A 21,430-nucleotide genomic window follows, 5' to 3' on the forward strand; every position below is an offset into this window, starting at 1 on the left:
GGCGGCCGTGGGTGAGGGTGGGCACGCGGTTTCTAGAACCCACGTGGAAGGAGCTTTTTGCTCCAGGTGCGAGCGGCGTTACCTCCTTTGGGGAGCATTTGAAATCGAAAGACCTGGAGGGACGCGTCCACGAGTCCGCTTCCTGGACACGGCTCCCCGAGGTCCCACTTGCAGCTCCAAGACTTCCTGCTACTCTTGCTCTTTAGACTTTCCAGTGGTACAGACGGACGTAGTCCTTTTACAGCTGTCCCCACCCTCCGCTCATAGGGCCTACGATTCTGCCCTTGACAGCTGCGAAACTCCCAACTCTAAGAGGTCCGACTGGAACCGGATTTGCAAATGCAGTCATGTGCAGCTGTGAGTGTTTGGATGCTCGCTTTGGGACAGGAGCGGTGTGTGGGCGGACAGTGCGCGGCGTTGGCACTAGGACTCCGGCAGCCGGCCGGGTGGGGACCGAGAGGCTGCGCCTTCTGGGCAGGGCCACCCCAAGGCTGCACCCCAGCCTTCTGGGATGGCTCACAAGCAGCTTTTATTTTCGAAGGCTTATTTTTCTCACTCTTGCAGTCAGAACAATGCTTCCGATCTCTAGCTCGCTGGGGGACTTGAAGACTTAGCAAACCGTGCAATTTGAGCTTTGAGTACAAGCAAACGTGTAAATTGGACACGAGGACAGGAATCACATCGTGCCTTTGAGTTCCACAAGGTGGAACGTGGTTAAATTTGAAATCCAGCTCAGTCTGACCCTGTCGCTGTTCCCAACACATTATTGCAGGGCGCGAGCCTCCCCCCCGCCCCCACCGCTACCCCCAGGGGTCGGGGTCAGCGTGACCTTCTTGCCAGGGACCTTGGGTGAGGGGCTTTCTTGAGCAGGGAGGTCCTCAAGGTTAAGTGGGCAGGCCGCGGTACCGGCACCAGATTTGAGGTGTATTTATTATGTCGTGATGAACAATTGGTGGCTGGCCCCTTGCTTGTGGCAGATCAGCAACCGTGACTTACCTCTTATTAATCAGGTATCTCATTCAGCTCTATGGTCATTTCCTTGTTTAGGCTCAGGAGAGAGCCAGGGGGCTTTCTGGCCGCTTCTCTCTACTCCCTCCCTATTGTTCAAAGCTGTAAAGTCACCTGCTGGAGACAAGCCCTTTGTCCTTCTGCTTCCACATTCTCTCTCTGAACGTTTGGATTATAGAAATTTCCTACTCATGTAATAGACTACGACAATGAACATCCACAGGTGCAGAGGGAGGAAGGGAGGCTTCCTATTCTTTTGAAGCAAATCTCAGAGGCTGTAATCATTCAGCCCGTAATTACGTCAGCACCACACCTCCTTCATTCCTTAATCCCCTCCAGCTCCGATTCCTCACACCATCATTGGCTGACCCCTCAACATCACCCTGGAAAAGTATAGACGTGTCCTGGGTCCCTCCTTGTTTCACTCTTGCCCTTCCGAGAATAGCACCTTTCCCCTCAAATGTATCTTTTAGATGTGATAGCCAGGATTTCAGGTTGGGCTTCAGAGCCTCTTTAATATCCACTGTACAGATGCTTCTTGTATTACCCTGGGGTTACCTCTCGGTAAACCCATCATAAGTGGAAAATGTCATTAAGTCAAAAATGCACTTAATACCTAGCCTACTGAACATCATAGCCTAGCCTACCCTACCTTAAACGTGTTCAGAACACTTAACATTAGTCTAGAGTTGAGCAAAATCACCCAACACAATGAATAATGCTGTAGAACATTGGTTGTTTACCCTCGTGGTGGAAAACACCCTCACTGCTTCTGCCCAGAATTCACAAGAGAAAATCACGCTGCATATCGCTAGCCCGCAAAAACGTCAAAATTCAAAATTCGAAGTATGGTATCTGCTGAATGTGTATCACTTTTGCACCATCGTAAAGTCAAAAAAAGCGTTGTCAAACTGTCGTAAGTCTATATTTGTGGTACTATTGTGTGTATCCTTATTTATCTGTCTATATATTTATTTAATGCAAGTGTCCAGCATTTCCTATACATTACAGTTGAAGTCAGCTTTTGTGGATTAAACTCACCGCTCCCTCCCACTGCTAGGAGTCTTGGAACATAGCCACTGTTTTTTTTCCTCATAGGGCGGTGGGGAAAAACAAAGTAACCCAAAATAACATAACCTTCATCTCCTCTTTCTTCCCCCTCTCCCCATAATTCTTCTGTAGGCTTGAGAATTTGTCTGGTTAAGTGGTAGCTCTGGCTAATTAAATGCTTAACCTTTAAGTCTGAAATATTTTGCCTAATCAATTGGATGGGAATTTCCTTGTCTTGGTGAAGGGAGCATATTGAATAGATGGCTCAAGTGGTTTTTGAAGCCCCAGGATGCTTCTTACTGGTTACTCATGCTGAGTGGAACTGAGAACAGAAGGAGCATGACCTTGACTAGATCCTGGAATTTCCTTCCTTGAAGACCTAATGCCAATTGGTTTCGGGGTCAATTGCCTACTTCTAATAACAGCTGAACCTTGTGCAGTGTTTACTGTGCCAGGCACTGGAGTGGGGACTGTCACATACCCACTTGTTTAACTCTCATCCCATTTGCAGATAAAGGAACAGGGACCCAGAATGGCTAGTATTGGAGTAGGATTCAATTTAGGTTTGGTGACTCAGATTCTGCACTGTTAACACTATGCTGGTTGAACCTTCTAAGATCAGATCTCTAGCGATCTAACCTGTCTGCCCTGTTTTGCAAAATTAACTACTGGACCAAAGGCCAAAGCAGCCTTCTTCCAAATGGCTTCCTGACCCTGCAGAAGACGGTGGGTAAAGTGTGTGGTGCCCTTACCAGCAGCCCCTTAGGTTCTACATGTATGCCAGGACTTCACACAAGCATCTTCCTGATAGCAGGGTGGACAAAAGCTTTTCTTTTGGTTATGTACGTTGGCATTTCTGAATCTTCAGTAAAAGAGGACATTATTTTAATACTATTTTTTGGACGAAGTCATACATTTACGTGGAAAAAACTTTCAATACACTAGGAATAAAAGGAAATTTAATGAACCTGATGAAGGCCATCTACCAAAAACTACAGCTAACATCATACTTAATGGTAAAAGACTGAAAGACTAAGAACAGGAACAAGACAAGGATGTCTGTTCTCACCACTGCTGTTCAACATTGTACTAGAGGTTCTAGACAGGCAAGAAAATGAAATAAATGGCACCCAGATTGGAATGGAAGAGTAAAACATCTCTACTCGCTGATAACATAATCTGTGTATAGAAAACCCTAAGGACTACACACACAAACTACTAGACTAAAAAGCAAGTTCAGCAAGGTTATAGAATAAAGACCAATATATAAACATTAACTCAATTTCTATACACTAGCAATGAACACTATGAAAATGGAATAAAGGAAAGCATCAAAAAGAATAAAATACATAGGGATAAATTTATCGAAAGAAATATAAGACTTACACACTGATAAAACATCATTCAGATAAATAAAAAAGCCCTAAATAAATGAAAAGACATACTGTGTTCACAGATTGGAAGACTTACTATTGTTAAGATGGCGATGCTCCCCAAATTGGCTTATAGATTCAATGCAATTCCTATCAAAATCCCAGGTACATTTTTGCAGAAATGGACAAATTGATCCTAAAATTCATATAGGAATGCAAGGGACCCAGAACATAGCCAAGGCTATTTTAAAAAAGAACAAAGTTGAAGGACTCATACTTCCTATAAAAGTAAAGTAAGTACAACTCATACAAAGTAACAGTAATCAAGACAATGTACTATTAGCAGAAGGATAGACACACAGACCAATGGAGTAGAATTGTAAATCCAGAAATGAATCCATGTATCTTGGGTCAATTGATTTTCAACAGGATGCCAAGACTATTTAACGGGAAAAAATAGTCTCTTTAACAAATGCTCTTGGGACAACTTGATATCCATATGTAAAAGAATGAAGGTGAATCCCTACCTCACATTGTATTCCAAACATTAAATCAAAATGGATCAAAGACCTAAATATAAGAGCTAAAATTATAAAACTCTTAAAAGGAAGCATAAACATAAATCATCAGGACCTTGGATTAGGCAATGGTTTCCTTATTTTTTTTTTTTTTGAAGTTGACTGTTTTATTATTAATTTTTTTTCTCCTGCAAGGCTGTTGCTTCACTTTTTAAAAATAGCACCAGCAAGCACAGTATACTGCAAAATTAAGACAGTATTGTTCATCATCTGACACAGTGACAACTGACAGGAACTTTTCTCCACTGCCAGTTATTTCCAATGGAAATATTAAGTATTTTGACCCAAATCCAGAGATGGATGTAAGCAAGTTACAATACTATATAGGGCTTAAAGTAATAATGTTATCGTTGAATGACATAATTTTTATAACTAGATTTTACCACAAATTCAGGAATTCTGAATATTATAACTTTAGCCTAGCCTAAAAAAATCATAGGGTGTTGTGAAGAGAGGCATATTGTGTTTATCTGCAATCATTAGGAAGTTAAGGAGTCTTTTCTTTCAGTAGCATTGCTGTAGTTTCTTTTTCCATTGGTATTACTAAAAGTTGTTTTAAATCTTCTATCCACCACTAATTTAAGATAACTATTCTAGATTAAGTTGTTCATACGACTTTATTAGGTGGGGCGGGGCGGGGAGGGGGGTTCCATTTGCACTCCTCAATAAATTTTATGTAGTTCTCATACGCTTCTTCACTCATTAGTTCGTCTGGTTCTGAAGGGTTACTCAGCATCATCTTGAGCCGCCAACCAGCTTCATAACAACATTTGTTGACAAATCCTGGATTTCCTGCAAGAGCTTTATTAATTTCTGTTACTTCTCCTGATAGAGGAAAGTAGAGTTTACTAATAGCTTTCACACTTTTCAAAGCACCACACTCATCTGAGAGTAGATTGGGGCCGGTGAGAAGCATCCAGACGGTGCCCACCCTCAGGCCCAGGGCGGAGGCGGGCAGGGGTGATGGGCACCAAGGTGGTGCAGGCTGCAGGGTGGGGAGGTGGTGCACCACACACTCTGAGACGTTTGCAGGCAGGCAATGGTTTCATATGACACCAAAAATACAATGAACAAAAAGAGACAAATTGGACTTCATCAAAATTGAAAACTTTAATGCTTCAATGGGTGCCACCAAGGAAGTGAAAGGACAACCCACTGAATGGGGAAAAAAAAAAACTGTACACAAATATTCATAGCAGCATTATTTATAATAGACAAAACGTGGAATAACCCGAATGTCCATCAGCAGATGGATCAACAAAATGTGGTCTAGCCGTACAGTGGAATACGATTCAGTCATAAAAAGGAATGGAGCTCTGATACCTGCTACAATATACCTGGAAAGTATTATGCTAAGTGAAAGAGGCCAGACACAAAAGGCCACATCTTGTATTATTTCATTCGTATGAAATAATGGAAACAGAAAGTAGATTAGTGGTTGTCAGGGCTGGGGCTGGGTGGATTGGGAGTGATTGGTAATAGGTACGGGGTCTCATTTTGGGATGAATGAAAATGTTCTAAAATTAGTGGTGATGGTTGCATAACTTTATGAATATATTAAAACCATTAAACTATATACTTTAAAAGGGTGAATTTTATGATATGTGAATTATATCTCAATAAAACAAACAAAAAATCCATCCTGCACAAAACAAAAAATATTAAGTGAATGAAAGAATGAATGAATCTATTTACATTGTACGTTCTTGAAAATGTACCATGTTTCTCTGAAAATATGACCGGATCTTATATTAAGTTTTGCTCCAAAAGATGCATTAGCGCTTATATTCAGAGGATGTCCTTCTGAAAAATCATGCTAGGGCTTATTTTCCCGTTAGGTCTTATGTTTGGGGAAACACGGTATCTCAGAGTTTGTTCTATGTCAGTGCTTATAAAGTACTAGATAACTGGATACTAATTCTCTATTTTAAATACATGTTGATTGACATTTAGGTCATTTCCAGTCTTTTGCTATTGCAGACAATGCTGTACTGAATCGCCTCATAGACATGCCATTTCACAAAAGCATGGATGTTTATAAGATCAATTCCTAGGAGAATTGCTAGGTCAAAGAGTGTTTGCATTTTAGTGTTACCAATATTGCCAAAGTGTTGTGTATAAAGAAGTTGTACTAATTCGCCCTCCTACCAGCCATGTACCAGCAGGCCTGTTTCCCCACACCCTCACCCACACAGTGATTTATCCAATCTTTTGATCTTGGCCATCTGATAGGTAAACCTCGATATCTTCCTCTCATCCAAATATGCCTTTCTCTGTTTATGAGAGAGGCTGGAAAGATCATTTCTATTCCTCGTATCCTTGGACGCTGTCAAAGTTGTTCCAGGATTGACGAATGTAGAATTCACTATGGGAAAGCAGAATCAGGGCTCACCCATCAGGGAAGCTGCATGGAAACTGCAGAATAGGGTATGAGTCATGATGGGAACTAGCTTCACCATCATTAATCACAGGTGTTTGTGGGGCTCCTCCTCTTTATGGGATGCTCTTCCAGGTTCATAAGAGAGCTGGTTAATCAGGACGGCTCTCTCAGGGCTCTAAAGGTCCTTAACTATTGAAAGTGCAGTGTTTCCATTGCTCATGCCTACCCTTGCATGAAGAAACACCTATCAAGAGGCTGGGAGTGGCCTGATGTTATGTCTGAATGCATCAAATGGGCAGTGCTCAAGCTTACACAAACCAGACCTAGGTAAAATGAGGGGAGAACCTCGGAAAAATAGCCACAGCTTTCTTTTGTGTTTTCTTTCAGGAACTGTCTACCTTGACCATGCAGGAGCCACATTGTTCCCCCAGAGTCAGCTCACAAGCTTCACGCGTGATCTCACGGAAAATGTTTATGGTAAAGAAAAACACACCATAACTGATGTTTGCATTGAACATTGGCCCACTATGTTCAGCTGATATTTCTCTGCTTAATTCAAGTTGGGTGAATAAACTGGGACCAAGTGGAGCACCCATAGCTGAATAAGCCCCACGGAGAGGGGGTCAGGCAAACACCCAGGGTCATTCCTTCTAACATATGTGTTGCTGGGATGGGAGAACTGGCCCAGGGCCACATGGGGTCAGTGTCAAGAAGGGCACAGAGGTACAACGGTGCTGTATTTGGTGGTGTGATAACCCTGTGGGACTGGCACAGTGCAGAGAATGGGACAATAGGAGGAATGTTCATTCATTCCCTCCATAAATATTGGTTGAGACGCTCTGGAGGTGGGGGTATGGTGCTGTCATGGGAACAAAGGAAACAGTCCCTGCCTTCATGGGCTCTGGTGGACTTAAGACCTTCGTCAAGTGAGCTCCAAATATATGTAACTCACTGTGTGAAGGGCGATGACAAAAGGCCTTCAGTGCAGGGGGTGTCTGGATCTGCAGAGTGACAGTGGGTTGGCAGTGTGAGTATCAGGGAAATTTCCTTAGGAGTGGGGTGAATGCTGGAGGATGAGCAGGAATTCACTTGGGAGAGAGGACACAAAGGGCATTTCAGGGAGAGGAAACAGCATGAACCAAGCCCTTGCTGTGGTTTCAGGAATGAGCCCAGAACATAGAGGGAAGGTAGGAGAGGAGAGCAGTGGATGTATGAGTGGAGAGGTAGGTAGATGCCTTACAGGTCCTCTGTAGAGTTTAATCTGTATTCGAGAATCAATGGGCAGTCATTGAAGGCATTAATCAGCAGCATAATGTGATCAGGAGGTAACTTGGGAAAGGGAGTTTGAACTAACAATAGTAGTAGATGTAGTAGTGGTAATGACAATAGCAATAAATAACAATAATACGTAAATAACCTGTACTGAGCAGTCATTGCACTTCAGGTACTGTTCCAAATGCTTCATCTCTATTATCTTTCCATGCTCACCACAAGCTAAATGACAGCTTCTGTAACAAGCTGCGAGTAAGGGACAGGTTCTGTTACCACTCTGGTTGTCCGGATGAGGAAACTGGGTCCCAGAGAGGGCAGGTGCTTACTCTGAGGCCACACAGTCAGGAAGTGCTGGAGCTGGGGAACTTGGGGGAGCAGGGTATCTAGACAGTTTGGCTTCAGAGCACAAACCCTTGACCTCCACCACACTGCCCGGGTTCGTGATGGTCCTGGCATGCCATACGAGGGCTCCCAGTAGCCAGCAGATATTTAAATCTGGGAAACAGTCTCCAGGGAAGACATCAGTGAGGGACTTTATCTTGATTTTAATCAATGATTTGTAAAGAGACCTGCAATTCTCCGTTGTTAAACTTTGCAAGAGTCATAACTATGGGAAAGGTGCTGGCCTGAGAAATGACAGAATTGAGACAGAAGGTGGTTATTCATGATGTAGAGTTAAAAACCAAGGTGATGAAAGGTAACCTGGGTAAGTATCAAGCCCCGCAGGTTACTAGCTGATATGGCAAAGGAACACTGGTAGCTTCCATGGCCAGATATCCAGTGTGACCCTACAGTGTGGTTTGAGAGAGCAACACCAACAACAAAAAACTCTAAAACAAACGAACAAAAATCCCAAGACTTGCCTTAACGTGCACGTGGGATCCTGCTCCTGAGAAATGCTGGTGACTGGGCCCAGCAGGTCAGGCCCTTTGAATGGTCTGTGTTCACGCCTGGGGACTGTGATTTAAAGGAGACAACGATACTCTGGGACACACACAGAAAGGCCACCAGGAGTAGAAATTGACAAAGGAAGGGTAAAAGTGGGAGGTCCTTTATCCTTGAGAATAAGCAGGTAGAGGGAGTCATGAAGGCCCCTTTCACACATTAGGAGGAAGAGATAGATGTGTTTCTGCAGGAACAGGGCCAGGAGCAGGGGTGTGAGCTCAGGGCAATAAATGGGAACTTAGGTCAAGTGGCGTTTGTGGCACTCTCTCCTGGTTAGGGGAAAGGCAGCTTCCTGAGGTTGTGTACTTAGTGTCCTGCAGTTAATGGACAGAACCGGGCTGGCCACCTGTTAGAAACTTGTAGAAAAAGTTCTTGCATTGGCCCAGCTGCCTCTGAGTCAACTTCCAGTTGCAAAATGCTGTTCTGGATCCTGTCTTGTTTTATTCGCAAGGGGAGGGTTGTTTTTTTTTCCTCTAACAGCTTTCTTGAGTTATATTTTATATATCATAAAATTCACCTATTTCCAGTGTACAGTTCAATGATTTTTAGTAACTTTACTGAGTGGCATTATACAACCATCAGTATACATTACTTAGAACATTTTTACCCCGCTCCCCCGCAATAAGCTCTCTGATGCCCATTTACAGTGGATCTCTGTTACTCCCCCAGCTCCCCAACCCTCCCCCACCCCCATCTCCATCCCCACCGTCCAGTCAACTGCTGATCTACTACTTTCTGTATCTCTATACAATTTCCTCTGCTGGACATTTCCTATAAATGGAATCACACAACATGCGATCTCTTGTGTCTGGCATCTTTCACTTAGCATGCTTTTGAGGTTCATATATGACATAGCCAGTAATTTTTTCCTTTTTAATGCCGACTAAGTTTCCCTTGTGTGGATATGCCGCATTGTATCTCTCTGTTCACCAGTTAATGTACATTGATGTCCCAGAATTGGGCTTTACAAATAGAGCTGCTATGAATCGTCATGTGCATGCATCTTCGTGTGGACCAGTTTTCATTTTTCTTGAGTATATAGGAGTGGAATTGCTGGGTCATATGGTAGTGTTATGCTTAACTTTGTGAGAAATGGAGGGAGAAGGTTTGGGAGGAACACAAAAGGAGGGACCATAGTAGTGACTCAATGGCTTTGTCTTTGTAAACTGCCAGGTAATCCTCACAGCCAGAGCATCAGCAGCAAGCTGACCCATGACACCGTGGAGCAGGTGCGCTACAGGTGAGCAGCAGGGGCACCAGCCGGGGTGGGCACTCCCAGGTGTATAGACATCCTTCCTACAACCTGCCTGCATCCCACAAAGGTTCTGAGTTGGTTTCAGGAAGACCACATTCAGCTGAATGGCCACACAGGCACATTGATAAAGATCAGGGTCAGAGGGTGGAAAGGTAAGAGTGAGTGGGTGCCCCGCAGGGCATACCAGAAGCACAGGTAGGCAGCTCAGGTGTGCACAGGTGTGTGTGGCTCTGGGCTGGGGTCAGGATTCCTGGGGATCAGAGTGATCAAGAGTGACCCAAGTTCCTAAATCTTGCTTTCAGAGGGACGACAAACAGTTTCTCTGGTTTTTATTTGCATATTTCAATAGGCATCTTTCATCTTTCCCCACCTTTTTACTAATATTTGCATGTTAAACAGCTCGTTATATTTTTCTGCGTGTAATAATTGGTTTTTGGTAAATAATTTCCAAGGGGTAACTAAAGTGACTTGAATGGATGCAATTTCAAATGATTTCCAATTTGAAAAGGATACTCGGTGGCCAATATTAAAAGCAACGTGAAGCAAGTTGATGCCTTAAAACTTGTTATGGGCACAGCTGGCTAGCAGACCAAGGAGGGGGCGTTTTCCACTAAGGTGAAGGTCCTTACAGCTTATTGTCTTATCCCGGGTGAGGTGGGGATTTGAGAAGCAAGGTGACTTTGCCAGTTTGAATCCTGGCGTCACAATTGCGTCTCAGCCTATCTGAGTTTTTCCCTAGCTGTGAAGGGAGCTATCATAGTAGAAATGCGACTAATTCCAAACATTGCACAATGGAGAAAGACCAAGTTTTTGCTGCCATGCTGTGCTTCTTCCAGGATTCTGGCGCACTTCCACACCTCCGCAGAGGACTACAGTGTGATTTTCACAGCTGGGAGCACGGCTGCTCTTAAACTGGTAGCAGAGGCCTTCCCGTGGGTGTCCCCAGGCCAGGAGAGCAGCGGGAGTCTGTTCTGTTACCTCACCGACAGCCACACCTCCGTGGTGGGCATGAGGATGGTGGCCAAATCCGTGAACGTCCCTTCCATCCCTGTCAGGCCAGAGGACATGTGGTCGGCGGAGAAACGGGGAGCTGCCGCCAGAGACCCTGACTGCCAGCTTCCTCATCTCTTCTGTTACCCAGCTCAGAGTAACTTTTCTGGAACCAGATACCCTCTGTCCTGGATCGGAGAGGTCCAGTCTGGGCGGACGTGCCCTGTGAGTGCGCCGGGGCAGTGGTTCGTGCTATTGGACGCGGCCTCCTATGTGAGCACCTCATCTTTGGACCTGTCCGTTCACCAGGCCGACTTCATCCCCATCTCCTTCTATAAGATCTTTGGCTTCCCCACCGGCCTGGGCGCTCTGCTGGTGCGTAACCGTGTGGCTCCTCTGCTGAGGAAAACCTACTTTGGAGGAGGCACGGCTGCTGCATACCTTGCAGGAGAAGATTTCTATATCCCAAGACAGTCGGTGGCAGAAAGGTACCTCGCCGTGGGAGTGGCTTGGGCAGAGTTCAGCAAGGCTGGAGTCTGGCCTGTGCCACCTGTAGGATTGTGCAAGGGACCGGGCTGGGACAGTGGGGTCAGAGGAGTGGGCCACAGCTGGCAGGGATGGATGCTGGTGGCAGGGCTCAGCTCTGGGAGGCAGAGGTGGAGGGAGTGTGCCACAGGCTGCTCAGTGAACTCTGCCCTCGTTTGTGGGAGAACAAGGGCCTGCAGATAAGGCCTTGCGCCGAAGAGGTGAAAGGCTCTCAAGAGAGGAAGGAGGGTGGGCTGCTAGGCCTTTGACCAGGTGCTGACAAGAGGTGGCAGCGGCTAAAGCAGTGATGTGAAAGACTTGGAACAAGTGTGCATCCACTTTGATGGCATAGCTGGTTTTCTGCTGCTAGAATCAGCTCAGCTTGGGCCTAGTTAATAAGAGGAACCAATTAAACTAGACTTGTGGGGCACTGTTCATAGCAGTCTCTGTGAACCTATTGTGAGTTACAAAGGATGTCTGAGGGCAGGCAGCTACTTGCCCTCAAATAGTATGTTGGTGCGAAAGTAATTGTGGTTTAAAAGGTTAAACATAATTGCAAAAACTGCAGTTACTTTTGCAACAATCTATTATCATTGGCCTATGCTGGGGTTTGTTGGTATACGTGTTTTTCTCAGGCTGCAGGGCAGGCGATGTGGGTTATGCCCAGGAACTTCCCGGATGACAAGGGTTGGGACCTGTAAGGTGGAATATGTGAGAGGGTGAAAATGGTAGCTGACCCAGGGTTCCACTGGGCCCAATGGTGGGGGATGCCTTGGGGTGGGGGCCGAGAGCTGGTTACCCTGCTGGTACCTGACAAGGCCCAGCACCTGGATGGGAAGGTGGCTCAGCTCCCCCACAGAGCCAGGTGTAGACACAAAGGTCCTGCAGAAAGGGGCCTTGGCAGCAGAGTCATCTGCCAAGTGTGTGGACCCTGAAGCAGGATCAAGCTGGGAGTGAGTGCCGGCTCCGCTGCACACCCGCTGTGGGGACACGGGATGCGACGTGATCTGTGCACCTCGGGTGTTTCCTCTAACGGAGGTCTCTCAAAGGAGATGATGCTTTAGAGCTAATATAGGCGAAGCACCAGGATACATGACAAGGCTATTTGATGCCTCTTGTGTTAGGACTTGTCCGTAGTTGGGGGATGCTGAAACAGGAATGCTGTGCTGAAACCTTTGGAATCCAGTGTGATGATGTAGCATGTAATGCAGTATAACTAAGTGAGAAGAGCATGACAGGCTCCACAGCGTATAAAGGAAACGACAGGCCCAGTTGTGTTGAGCCAGTAGGGCAGCTCCTTGCGGGCACGGTGAGTGGGTGGGGCTGGGCCAGACCGCTTTCCTTTGATTTGGATGGGTTGCTTTGCAGCACGTGCCACACCAAGATTCTCAGAAAGCTGAATGTGTTTATTTTCCAGTAGAAGCCTAATTGTTTTCTTGTGAACTTAAGACTAGAACTCAAAAGATTTAACACCCAACCCAAATGTTCGTTGAACATGTACCTGGACCACGTTCTTAATCTTTTCTAGTTGATAACCCAATGAGATACAACCTTTGATGGAAACGAAAAAACTCCCTTTCCCCCAAGAGCCTATTAATGATCGATGAATAAATAATTGGTAGTGATCAATTAATCACTTAAATCATTCTTGGCTAATGTTTAATTGATTAAAAGTTAATCACTAATTCATTAGTGATTCACCAATCAGTAATTGATTCATTATTGATTCATTATGAATTCTGTCTGTCCAATAATTACCATTAGTTTTATAAAGAAATTAATATTGCAGTAACAATACTTTGAGCAGCTCTTATCCCTAGAGTATGAAAACACAACAGTATTTCCGTTGAAAGCTTCCACTTGTGTCAGGCTGCTGTGTGTCACCATCCTTTATCCCGATGTTTGCTGAAACCGGCTCATTGTCTCCCAGCTTCCCCATCGCACCTGCAGCAGCCAGAGGCATCTTGTCAGAGCCTAGGTCCCTTCCTGTCACTCCTCTCTGCTCAGCGCCCTGGAGCCCATTTTCCCATCCAGGGTGGAACCTCTCTACCTATTTCTCCTACCACTCCCTGCCTTGTCCACTATCTCCTGGCTCCACAGACCTCCTTGCTGTTGGGGGGTGTGCCAGGCTCGGGCCGCTCAGGGCGTTTGCTGCACTCTCTCCCCGGAACGCTGTTCCCCCGGAAACCATGACTTGAACTGTTTCAAAAATGAGCCTTTTCCCTTGCTCCCACCTGGTTTCTGCTCAAATGAGCTCCCTGGGAGAGGACTTCCCTTACCATCTTGTCTAAAGCAGCTGCCAGCCCTCTGACTTATGCATCTTCGTTGCACTTGTCACCACCTGGCTTGTTGCTTATTTGGCTTTTCTCTGCATGTTTGTTGCTTGTTGTTCCTAGTTTCTATGCTCCCAGGAGAATGGAAATGCTGTGAGGGCAGGGATTTTACCTGTTATGTTCACTGCCGCGTCCTTAGCACCTAGGACAGTGCCTGATACACAGTAAGTACATGGACAATCAAGATTTGATGATTATTTTGACTAAGTGAATAATTCTAAAATGCCAGCATAATCAACACTTTTATAATCGGGAAGGGATACATCTGCTGTATTGAGAGCCTCCTAGTTTTTACCAAAGCCTGTGTTTCTACAGACTTTGGAATCATGGACTCTCGTTAAGAACCCTATAGCTACAAGGTTGATCAACACTGAATTGATGCCCTGTCAGTCGTGCTCTCTTGGGGTCAAGGGTGGCATTTTAAGAACCCACAGCACTTGAGGTTTTGTCAAGTTCAAAGTCTTCCTGGGGGCAGCAAAGCATCTCTCTATTTGTTAATGTCTCAAGATGGTGATGATCTTTTAGGGCCTTTTGTCACCACTGCCAGCCCATCCTGAGAAAGCTGCAGAGTGGGTCCGGGGCAGAGGCAGCCTGACGGGTCTTGCTATACAAAACCCTCTGTCCTGTGGGGGAGAGCAATGGTTTGTAAGGCAGCAGAGAGAAGGCATGCACAGATGATGGCTGAGCCTAGAGTTAAAAGCTCATTACCTACCACAAAATGCACATGGAGAAGTTGGCCACAGCTTAATCTTGTTGCCTTCCCCATGGTTACAGGTTTGAAGATGGCACCATCTCTTTCCTTGACGTGATAGCACTGAAACATGGATTTGATGCCCTAGAGAGCCTCACAGGTAGGGGGACGTTTTTCTCCATGTGGAATTTGCTCCTGTTGCCCATGACCTTGAGGGGGGCCTGGCACAGCTAGGATTCAGATGAAAGAGAGTCTGTGTGAGTGATTGGCACATGGCAATTGTACACTGAATGCAGTTGAAACTGATTGGAAAGAACTTCAAAAGGACTTCTGAGGCACGATTAAGAGACTGAGGCTTTTTTTTTTTGGTCAGTTGAAAGAACATTTTAACAGGTAAGAGACATTCCAAATCAGGAGATTAATACTTTCATAGGAGCAGAGGAACTGTCCTGAGTTCCTGCCCTGGGAATGGTTACGGATCCTGACACCTTATTCAGCTGTTACTTTGCTGGATTGCCCTACAGCCCCCCGGGGAAGCTCGATGATAAGCTTACTTTATCCACGAAGCTAGCTTATGCTCAGAGAGGTTAAATGTCTTCCCCAGGGCTAGGGAGCTGGCAATTGGGAGGGCTAGGATTTAAACCCAGGACATATTAACACCTCACCTTGAGCTTCTCACCATTGTTTCTGCCACTGGCCTTTGCAATGATGCACATTTTCCTTCCTGATGAGCGCTTGGGGTGCGTGGACAGATGGGGGCACTCACCACAGGCTGACACACAGACAGATGCCACTTCCCATCATATAGGGCTTGACTTAAAGGTACATGACTGGGAGAACCTCTGTCGGGTGAGTCAGGCATCCACCATCCTGCTGTGCTCCTGGGTGCTCCTTCCAGAGACTGAGCTTCGAGAAATGGGGGAGCACTGCTTGTACCGTCCATACAGAGATGGGATTGTGGTGAATCATGGACGTGGCTTCGTGGTTGGACATTCCTTTCTCTTTCTCTCTCTCTCTCTCTCTCTCTCCCCCACAGTAATGGGACCCTGTAGGTCCTCAGCCTTAGCCCAACTGGGAGCAGAGAGGGTTCATAGGAAGGGAGGGCTCCCCTGACGGTGATGCAGGAAGGCAAAGGGGCATCATCCAGGACACAGAGCACATAAGACAGACACTGAGAAATGAGCACTTTCCCAAGGAAACCGATGAACAAGGTACCCAAACTGCATGTGACAGGGGCTGAGAGGGCCAGAGGCACTTTCGGAAGCAGATTGACAGTATCATTTTCCCCAAAAGCAAAGCCTGATTTTTCCTACTTAATTGCTCTTTTTAAAGAAGATTGTTGTAAAATATATATAACATAAAATGTACCAGTTTAGCAAATTTTTTTTGACATTAAGGAATCGTTGTCAACATTGCTGGGTGTGATAATAAGCAATTTTTAAGTGTACAACTCAGTGGCATTAAGTACGTTCTATGCAACCATCATCATTTTCATCTCCAGGACTTTTTCATCATCCGAAACTGAAACTCTACCCATTAAACAATAACTACCCATTTACCCTCCTTTCAGCCCCTAATGACCTCTATTCTTTCTGTCTCTATAAATTCGTCTATTCTATAAAATAGAATTATGCCTCTTGTATAAGAGACATAATACAATATGTGTCCTTTTTTGTTGTCTTATTTCACTTAGCGTAAGGTGTTTTAAGACCCATCCATGTTGTAGCATGTTAATTGCTTCGTATAATATTAAAATGATTTAAACACTAATACAAACAAACAGCAAAAAATGAGACATTTAAAGACAAAATTGTACATTGTGGCTATCTGCTACCAAAGGGCCTAAATACTTAAGTAATGTTATACATATATATATATATATATATAAAGAGGATGACGAGTGCCTAGGAAACATTCAGCAACGGGAAACTGTTGTCCATTATCAAAGACCTACACCTTTACTCTATGGGCAGTCCTATACAGTATTTACAAGTATTTTAAATCATTAATATTAGGTCCAAGTTTGCCAGGTATAATCTCATTGTTTTAAAAGTGAGTGCAGTTGTTGTTAAGTTATTGATTCTCTTTGCCATCTCATAATTGTTTTCGAGGTGGAATGGAGAATATAACACAGCACACCTTCACCTTGGCTCAGTACACCTACACTGCCCTGTCCTCTCTCCGGTACCCCAACGGAGCCCCGGTGGTGCGGATTTACAGCGACTCTGACTTCAGCAGCCCAGAGGTTCAGGGTCCAATCATCAATTTTAATGTGCTCGACGACAATGGGACCATCATTGGTTATTCCCAGGTGGGTTTTCTTTTCGCCTTGCTGACCTGTTCCTAAGAGAATCACTCTGGTCTGGAACTCTGCAGCCTTTTCCAGTCTGAAATTTGCCGTCAAGTCCCCTTGCAGTAGCTGTTAGGAAGCCCATGCATGGTGACAGAGGCCACTGGCTCTTCGAGACTCTTGTTGACACACAATTCTGACAAACATGGCTACGTAGTTCTTCAGCGCCCTTTATTCAGCCAGAAATGGTCAATTTCAAGTGGGAAGAGACAGGCCGAGTCTCTGACCAGGGAAATGGACAGCTGAGAGCTTGTCAGCAGGGGAAAACACCTACAATAGTGTAGACAGAAAAGCAGTGTAGCGAGAACACCGCGTCTGAGGTCATGTTATGTACAGATGGCTTGGTGGCCCCAGCGATACATGAGACCATATCACAGTGTCACACAAAATCATGGGCTTGTCACCTCTATTTCTTTGCATGTTGCTTAGAACTCAGAACTCTTTTATGACAAGTAGAAACCATGTCCTTGCTATCACAAAAGCCCGTTTTCTGCCATAGTCATGAATGAGTTCAAAGGATTTGGTAGGTTGGTTATAAAATAGTTTCTGCAGATACACCCTGTGTATGTATTGTCTCATGAAAACAGTGCAAATAGTGGTTTTCAGGTTGGGCACTGCTTGAGTCCTTGCCACAGTTGAATAAGACAGTTACTGCCCAGTCCATTGAAAAGTCCAGAATCACACCAAGTGCTCAGACATGGTGGTAGGTGGTCATCAGAAGGGGTGTCACAGACTGGGCATGGGGAGCCCAAAGCCCTTTTCACAACCCAGGTACCTGCAGCTGCTCTGTGAGGAGCAGATTTGATCATCAGATAAGTTTGGAAGATGGTGACCTTCTTCCCTTGAAAGCCACCACCCCCGTATACCTTTGTTAAACCCTGAATTTCTCAAAATCCATTTCTTAAGGAATCAATTTCCCCCCTCTTCTGAATAACCATAATCTTTCTGAGGAATAAACTGAAGAAATATTCTTCAGGGGGAAATGTCGGTTTTCACTGGTGTTTGGGGGCAGCTGCTCTACAACCCCAGGGGGTCTCTTGGGTAGGTTGACTGCATACTCCACAGCCCTTTGGTCACCCACCTGCAGGAGCAGCCCCAACAAACCCGGAAAGAAGCTTGTCATTTAAAATGTTTTTTTGGGGTGTGTGTGGAAAATGCATTAAGGGGAGAAGGTTTGCCTCCTTAAATATGGTATTCTAGGTCATTGGTAAATTAAGTTTCATTCTTGCACCTAAAATGAGTTTGTATTTCCCGAGGAGTATAGAGGACGGCGGACAGGTGACCGTGAAGTGTGCTATGGCAGGTAGAGCGAATTTGCATTTCCCTGGAGATTAGTGACGTCGAGCACCTTTTTAGGTACCTGTCGGTCATTTATAGGTCTCTTTTGGAGAAATGTCTATTCAGGTCTTCTGTCCACTTTTTAATGGAATTGTTTGTTTTACATGTGAGCTCTTCACTTGGAATTTGACCTGAATTTGCTTTTTTCACTTTTCTCAGGTATACGTCTATAACCCAACTGGATAAACTAATTATCAGTAACATGTTATAAATTGTGTTTCATAAACCCATGATAGATCATGGCACTTGATAGCCAACTTGCAGGCTCATATTCTCATTTTGTTGTTAGGAAAGAGACGCCCAAATATTGATCTGGAACTCTCTCCCAGGCAATCAAAGCAAAACTGGACATCTCTAACACTGGTTCCATGTCACGTTAAACCTGCAGGTGGACAAAATGGCCAGTCTTTACAACATCCAAGTGCGAACTGGCTGCTTCTGTAACACTGGGGCCTGCCAGAGGCACCTGGGGATAAGTGACGAGATGGTCAAGAAGCATCTTCAGGTTGGTACCAGACCCTGTGTCCTAAATGCTCGTCAGCAAGATCCAATGGTGGTACCTCCAACTACACTGGAGGCTGGCCACGTGTCTGGGGTGGCGGCTGCTTCATTTCTCTGCGCCCGCCCTGTGGATGTGCAGAGGAAAAGGGTTCAACAAAAATAGAAAAGTCTTCAAGATAGTATCTCTATGAAGTCATTTTTTACTTTGAGGGCAAACATATAAAGATGGAAGAGGGATTTTAACAGGGGGCGAGCTTATGTGGGAATATTCTTATCCATGCAGAGGGCCACTACCTAATTCAGTCCTACCAGAGTAAAATCTCCAAGGTAGTGTTAGCTTGTCGCTGGGCTAGGTGAGGAGAGGAACCCCTCCAGGGGGCATTCTGCATCTGTCAGAATCCCCTCCTTCCCTGTCTCCCTCCAGGCAGAGGTTTTTCACTTCAGGGTACAGCCTGTTTTGAACTATTTCATAAGAATAGTTTGAGTGGCAAACAGCCCTTATTTATTTTGGAATAGTTTTGTAACTTGAGTTTCTTTGGTTGCCACTAACTGTTGTATGTACTAGATCCCAACCAACCATGAACTGGGTTTTATTAAAAAGAGAGAGAGGGAAGCTCAGAACACAAACAAATGAAGTTCCGGGTATAATATTTGATCCTGTGGAATGCCCTGGCCGCCTCTGTGTGTGACTGACCTGGGCTCAGCACCGGGGGAGGAAGGTGTCCGGGACAGTGATCAACAGCAGCAGCCAGGCTTAGGGACCTCCTGCTTTTCTCTCCCCACCTCCCAGCAGGAGCTTTCATGCTGCCTTTGCTCTTTGTAGTGGCCTCAGGCTGGTCGTTCCTGGGGGCAAGCATCTCTTTCTTGGCCTCTTGTCAAAGGGCGGCTCTCAGGGGTGCAGGCCTCCCTTTGGTTCTGAGCGGTTACAGGAAGTGGCCAGCAGGTGTTTCTCCCACCTCGGCTCTGGGAAGACCAAAAGGTTGACCCCTCAGTGTTTCTAAAACTTTGGTCCGTCTTTGATACCTCTGTGAGTTGGCTCTGTGTGCAGCTATCAGTAAATACTTCTTTTAAACTCTTTTTTTTTTTTTTCTTTTTTTTTTTAAGGAGGGCGCGGCTCACAATGGCCCATGCGGGGATCCAACTGGCAACATTGGTGTTATCAGCACCACGCTTTAACCAACTGAGCTAACTGGCCCCCCCTCTTTTAAACTCTTGAATGACTCCTTGAGATTGGTGTTGACCCCAGTTTACATAAGCAAAGTGAGATCTAGAAAGTGAGCCCCTGTGCTTGTGAGCTATGTCTTTTTTTTTTTTTTTAATTTATTGGGGTGACAATTGTTAGTAAAATTACATAGATTTCAGGTGTACAATTCTGTATTACATCATCTATAAATCCCATTGTGTGTTCACCATCTAGAGTCAGTTCTCCTTCCATCACCATGTATTTGATCCCCCTTACCCTCATCTCCCACCCCCCACCCCCTATGGAGCTATGTCTTAGGCACACCCCACATATTATCGCTGCAGTTCTATTTTCTGGGTCAATTTTGTTTCATAAAATGAAGAAAATTTGTTTTACAAATGTTTCCAATAGGCCCATGAGAAATGAGTCACTCTGGCTGATTTATTTCCCTTTTCTTCTAGGCTGGTCATGTCTGTGGAGATGACGTGGACCTCATAGATGGGCAGCCTACGGGATCGGTGAGGATTTCATTTGGATACATGTCTACACTTCAGGATGCCCAAGCCTTTCTCAGGTTCATCATAGCAACCCGACTGCGCCCGTCAAGTGGCCAGGCTATCCCTCAGGCCGCTCCCGGGGAGGCTGGAGCCCCACTGGCAGAGAGTGAGGCTCAGAACGCTGTGACTGCCACCGTGAGCAGATGTAGGCCCTCCTCTCAGGAAGATACTCGCACAGACTCCAGGGTTTGGAGTGACTTGCTCACAGCTATGGATGCTGTGGGTTTGTGCCCACCTGTGCTGGAGGCCAACAGGATGCAGCAGACGCCTTCAGAGAAAGCTACCGGCATCCTGAATGGAGGCGTTGGGCCACATGTCATCACCAACCTTTACCTCTACCCCATCAAATCCTGTGCTGCGTTTGAGGTAAGGGTTTTAATGGCAGCACAGACACTGCCTTTTGGTTTGTTTGTTTATTTTATGTTATTTTTTGACACAGTGAAAGAAAACGTACAGAAAGTGAAGAAAAGCATGCAGAAAATCCCACTCATATTCAGAGTATTGTGATTTAAGAAGAGCTATTCTCGTTCTGCCTTTCTTGGTTTGGGCTGACTTTCTAACATGGCTCTGTTTGTGGGGACCCCTGAGAGGACCCTGTTTCTGAGCGGTAAACACCTAGTTACTGTTAATGATGGATGTAACTTTCACTGAATGCATGGGTTGGCTCCCTGCTGACACATTTTCTATGCTTTTTTCATATGATTCTTAAAACAGTTGTACAAGGTACATGGTAATATCATCCCCATTTTATAGATATAGAGCCTGAGAGCTACTCAATTTAAGGTTTTTACCCAGGTTACCTGCTGATAAGTGATAGAACAAGAATTTGAACCCAGGTCTGCTGACTCCTTGGGTGCTCTTACGTGACTTGTTCTGCTCAGCCCTCCCCATGGAAGTAAACTACGTTATACTTTAAAATATGCTCGCCTGGTAATCGCCCAAGCTGGGAGGCTGGAGCGTCTTCCTTGGCTGGCCAGCCAGCCCTGACACCACCTGCTGTGGCCAACCTGAGGCTATCTTTCTATAATCAGTCTATCCCAAGTCCCAGTCAAATATCCCAGACTCCTAAACCTTTTGGATGACAGGCTCCCTGGCTCCTGG

At 45.4% G+C, this 21,430-nt stretch overlaps 1 protein-coding gene across 3 annotated transcripts in view; it reads left to right on the forward strand.

Annotated features, from left to right (window-relative positions):
• The window catches only part of MOCOS (molybdenum cofactor sulfurase), a 47,298-nt gene that overhangs the window by 581 nt on the left and 25,287 nt on the right, over positions 1-21,430 (forward strand). For all 3 annotated transcript variants that reach the window (XM_019740835.3, XM_088797961.1, XM_088797960.1), the window contains exons 2-8: positions 6,777-6,866; positions 9,780-9,846; positions 10,698-11,339; positions 14,484-14,560; positions 16,512-16,711; positions 18,477-18,593; positions 20,234-20,695. In XM_019740835.3, the coding sequence (XP_019596394.3) occupies positions 6,777-6,866; positions 9,780-9,846; positions 10,698-11,339; positions 14,484-14,560; positions 16,512-16,711; positions 18,477-18,593; positions 20,234-20,695 (1,655 nt within the window). The remainder of the gene's footprint in view (positions 1-6,776; positions 6,867-9,779; positions 9,847-10,697; positions 11,340-14,483; positions 14,561-16,511; positions 16,712-18,476; positions 18,594-20,233; positions 20,696-21,430) is intronic.

This window comes from Rhinolophus sinicus, chromosome 4 (genome assembly GCF_057876585.1).
Source record: "Rhinolophus sinicus isolate RSI-liver-muscle chromosome 4, RSI-T2T, whole genome shotgun sequence".
In the NCBI taxonomy this organism is placed as follows: domain Eukaryota; kingdom Metazoa; phylum Chordata; class Mammalia; order Chiroptera; family Rhinolophidae; genus Rhinolophus; species Rhinolophus sinicus.